Source organism: Glycine max, chromosome 4, assembly GCF_000004515.6.
Source record: "Glycine max cultivar Williams 82 chromosome 4, Glycine_max_v4.0, whole genome shotgun sequence".
In the NCBI taxonomy this organism is placed as follows: domain Eukaryota; kingdom Viridiplantae; phylum Streptophyta; class Magnoliopsida; order Fabales; family Fabaceae; genus Glycine; species Glycine max.
In genome coordinates, this window is record NC_016091.4 from 32,531,745 (window position 1) to 32,536,824 (window position 5,080).

General features: G+C 32.9%; 1 protein-coding gene across 1 annotated transcript; it reads right to left on the minus strand.

The window, feature by feature from the left end:
- Positions 1 to 207: 207 nt before the first annotated feature.
- On the minus strand, positions 208 to 5,080 carry LOC100797244 (vacuolar protein sorting-associated protein 24 homolog 1-like). The gene is given in 6 exon segments (NM_001253033.2): positions 208 to 453; positions 550 to 738; positions 881 to 1,002; positions 4,041 to 4,143; positions 4,651 to 4,727; positions 4,827 to 5,080. Coding segments are annotated over 6 exon segments (684 nt in total). The 5' UTR covers positions 4,939 to 5,080; the 3' UTR covers positions 208 to 372.

The window sequence follows — 5,080 nt, forward strand, 5'->3', positions numbered from 1 at the left end:
TTCATAAGTTGCTTATTAATTTATTAACTGGAGATCTCATACTGGTGGAACTATTAAGATTTGGATTAAAAAAATAAAGCAACTAACTTTTGCATAGAACCAGATATTATGCAATAAATCCTCAACCATGGATGAAGTTATTCTGTGCTTATTATCTTATTATCAAAATTAAAAAGAAAGACAATAGCTTGACACGCTTTCAAGAACTTCGGGTAACTTACATACAAACTGCACATTCCTATATTATCTTTCCCATTAGTGTTATCAATTGTCATTTTCAATATAGATATAACAAATAGGCTACAAACCTGTCAACATCTCTCTTATAACATACCGGGGTACAAGGAAGAGGCGGCAAGGTTAGAAACTTGATTATGACCGAACTTTAGCAAGCCGAGCCCTTATTTCCTCCATTTCTTCTTCATCGTCAACACCCTCAGCTATAACCTCTTCCTGCATATAATATTGTATTCCATAATTGGTGTTAAGTGTGAGGAGGCAAGACAGAACCTTGTTTATTTATAAGGAAAATGGAGTAAGGGCATGTACCTCTGCTCCAACACTTTGACCAGGTAGCTTCACCCTCTCTTTTCTCACAGCTTCAGGAAGTTGTGCAGCTGTCTCACCAGCTATTGCAGTCAAGACTTTGTCAACTTCTTCTTCTATCTCATCTTCTATGTCCTCAGAATCTAGCGCTGTGTCAATGGCATCATTTACTATCTCTTCGATAACTCCTGCCTGAAAGAGAAACATTCCCCATAACTACCAATGTAACTATCTTGACTAAACACATGCAACTATCTTCCCTAAACACGGAGAAGAGAGAAAAGATTGAAAAAAGTGGTATTTTTCTTCTGCATTAAAAGGATTGCAGGCATACCTTTGTCATTTCTTTGCTGAACTCTTGCATTGTCACCGCCATTTCGGGAGCCTTCATGAGATTATTGACAAGTTTCATAACCTCAGCACTCTTTGATAGATGTCCCACAGTACGAGCAATTGCTGCAAAAACAACCAAAGTCATTAATTTCCAAAGAACAAAAATCTTTATGGATTTTATTTAGTTACTTTAGAAGAATAAAATGTAAGGTAGTTGTAGATTTTAGGTTGTATCAACATTATATGAAGAAAGTCCCTGAAGATTTACTTGTGACTAAAGTTCAGTTATGCCTGAAAAATGGCATCTTATATGTAAAACAATATACACAAATATTTTTCTTGTCATATCACTTCAATGTCTTTCTCCAAGGTTCCCTAAATTTAAATGATTTATATATAGACATGATTTACGATATGACATTACGGTGTCATTTCATCCATATACTCATAGATAGACTATTAAAAAGAAAAGATAGATTGTATTGAATAGTAAGAAAAGAACATAACATAGGAGAGAAAACTCTCCTCCAAGGGTTTCCACTTCACAAAGGATTTCTCCTTTCACAAAGAGTTAATGTTCAATTACAAATGATCCAAATCTGAATCTCCACTATCCTTCTTCCCAAATCTGGATCACTAAAAACAGAGGGAGTGAAACACATAAAAAACGAGAGATCATAACGCAGATTGTAAGATCTTACTTAATATATAAAATTAAATTCATATACATATAACAATAACCTTAAAATTACAACTAACATTTGATTAAAATCTACAAATGAATAAGACAACTGACAAGTTTGAGTTCATAATAAAATAAAGATAAAATTTGGTAACAACTAAAACACTAAGAATGCAGACATCAGGCAAATTAAAACAAAGTGCAAAGGTAAAGTGGCAAAACAGAGCAATAGTAGTCAAACAGTACAGCACTTGGACAAGTTGGGTGAGTCTTTCTTTTTTAGACAGAAAATAGGCCTTTCCTGTGCAAGCATGGCAAGATCATATGATTTCTCCAATTCTACGCTCAACATTGTGCGTTCCTACTGACGCCAATCATAGCAAAACACATTTTTCATGTGGATTGGGATCAGAGGGAACATCATGCAATGACACACAAGGTAGTAAAACATTGAGATCCAACCTAAGATTAGGAAGAGGGGAAAAACCATAAATAGTGGAAATGTAACATAAATCATAAGATCCAACCTAAAATGCAAATTTATATTTAAATATATATATGTGCATTAAAAAAATGCATAAGGCAAATAACATTAAAATCATTACTAAATTTAAGTAAACTTAAACTGAAAGAGCACAAAACTCACAAGTTACAACTTAACTATTCCTAATATAAAAGACATAAGTTCTTTAACAGATAAAACTCAACACAATACACAAAAGAAGTCAAACCCAAGGTCCCAAGCAAAACCAGAGTTTTGACCAGAAGCAAACAAACAAAAACAGAGAAGGAAGAACAGGGATCAGTGGTTATGTCAAACCCCAGAAAACCCAGAAGCAACCAAACACCAACAAAGAAATAAATAAACCCCAAGGAGTCAAATCCAGAAGGATGGAAACCAGAATATGTTGTGAGCATAAAAGCAAAGACTAAAAGAGGATACCCAAATGAAGAAATATGAAATGCCCTATGGTTTAACAGAACAGGTCTTTAACAAATACCATTCAGTTTCTACAAACCTGGTAAGATCATTGAATATTCAATTTCAACGATTTCATGAGTACCTCACTGGTCATACAAAACCATTTCAGATTTGGATCAGGATCACTTTGGCCAGAAAAAAATTGTAAAATCGTACAATCTTATGAGTAAGAATGATTTGATTCTTACGATTCACAATTTGAATTCACAATTTGAATCCTACAATTCAATACAATTTAGCTACCTATTGATTTGTATCATAAGATGAATCTTAAATGACCTCAAATCTTACAATACATGAATGAATCAATATAATATCATATCATCAATACAAATTACATGATTCATCAATTCGTTATTTTTTTTTTTTTTACTTTTATTTCACCAATTTTTATGAAAGAAATTGAAAAGTCATATAAGCTTAAATTGTTAAATGAAAAGAAATTGAAGGAGCACCACTCGACTTATGTTATTTGATTACTAATGCTACTTTATTTGTCACTCACTCTTTCAATGCATGTACTCTGTTTTGCTACTTCATTGCTTTGTTTTCATTATTCTAAAATAAAGGCTTAACAAACTCATGTATAACTAATGTAGTAATTTAGTTTCACAAAGACTTATGGTGAAGTTTATCTATTTTTAGTTTAAAATTATTACATTGAACACTAAATATCATCTATATGCTATATTTAAAGTTATTTTTTTTATCGCCTTTGAATTTTCCAATTCAGTACAAATTATGGTTTAGGGTTTTGGTGATTCATGATTTGAATCTCAACTTGATAAACTTAATTTTGACTTCCAAGCAGGTTGTTCTAAATGACTCACAAGACAAAACTTCAAACTCGTCTATATGGTGCATACCAGATTAACCTCCTAATCATTCTATCCTCTATCCAAAAAACTAAAGACAGATGCAGCCGATAGTCAGGTGATCATTTTCCTAAACAACCAAAAATCCAATCATCAACAAATCCAATTACGTTGACAAATTTACTAATACCATTCAGTTATCAAGAGGGGTTAAATAAAATTAAAGTTATTCAGTTAAAGATCAATTATCAAAAGGTTAAATTATTCAATAGGTCCCCGTACTTTTTGCGAAATTTTCAATAGGTCCCTAAACTATCTTTTTAATTTTTAATTTATTCCCTAAATTAAAAAAGTAGGTCCCTCGTTACTTTTTGGGGGCTTAAGACCACCACAAAATGACCATTTGTGGTGGTTTTAGAAACTCTAGGGACTCAACTAAAAAAGTTTACATAATAAGGGACCGAATTAAAAAAGCTAATAGTTTAGGGACCTAATTAAAAATTTGTTTTGCAAATAGTTCGGGCACCTATTTAAAAATTTGCTTTGCAAATAGTTCAGGCACCTACTAAGTAATTTAACCTTATCAAGAACCTGGTACTAAACACAAATAACTAATTTAGACAATCCTTATTTGCTATAAGTCAAAATTAAGTTAAGGCTAACAAAACATGGAAAAACCTACCAACACTCTCTCCAAGGTGCATTGATATTGAATTCATTTGTGCTTTATTTTCATAAAGACGGTTCACAGTTTTCCTAGATCTCACAAGTTCCTTAGCAAGTGCCTGCAAATTACACAAATATCACAATAAGGAAAAATGTTTCTCAAAATACTGACCTTATCCTTTGAACCTTTAAATCTCAACAGATAAAACAAACCACTGCCTAAGAGGTCATACACTAGCACAAACCAAAAATAGCTTCATTGTTAGTTTATTGAATATTGTGACTAGTCCTGACAAGTCCACTTACAGCAAAATATCCCATAAAAAGGCAAATAATATCCTACACACCTATATGCAACAAACGAGATGACAATGTATTTCATACACATGAAGACACCATTAAATTTTCCTGGCATTTAAGACCAACTCTACTCATAACTCAGGCGTCAACAAACACATTTTAGATGGTGATGACCATGACACACATTTCTCAATCCCTCAAATTCAGTCAAATCATGACACTACCAAAAAATTAAAAAATATCACTTGCACTAAAAATAGTAAATCAATAACAAATAAATAACTTACAAGTCACAAACAAACAAACAAAAAAGCAAATAAGCCAACCTTTGCAGAGCCCATGTCATTCCTCTTTGCAGCTTCTCTAATTGCCTTCTGCACATTTTTTTCTTCTCTCTGTATATCTAATAGAAACGCATAAACACAAAATCAAGCATAACCAAAACAAGTCCAAAACTAAATACAAAAAGGGATTAATTAGGGTTTTTGAGAGAGAGGAATACCGCGAATTTGGCGCTCAATGTTGCGACACTCTTGGCGAAGCCTACGCTGCCAATCCCTCAATAGTTGCTGCGGATTTGGCTTTGGCTTCAGAATGTTCATCACCTTCTCCATTTCCGATTGATCCCAAAGCCGAAAATTGATTTTTCGAAGGATCAGAAAGAATGAACGTTGCCCACAAAAACAATTGCTTCAAAATTTGATCTTTTTGGCAAAATCTATGAAAATTAGATCCCGCTGAAGAACTCGGTTCATC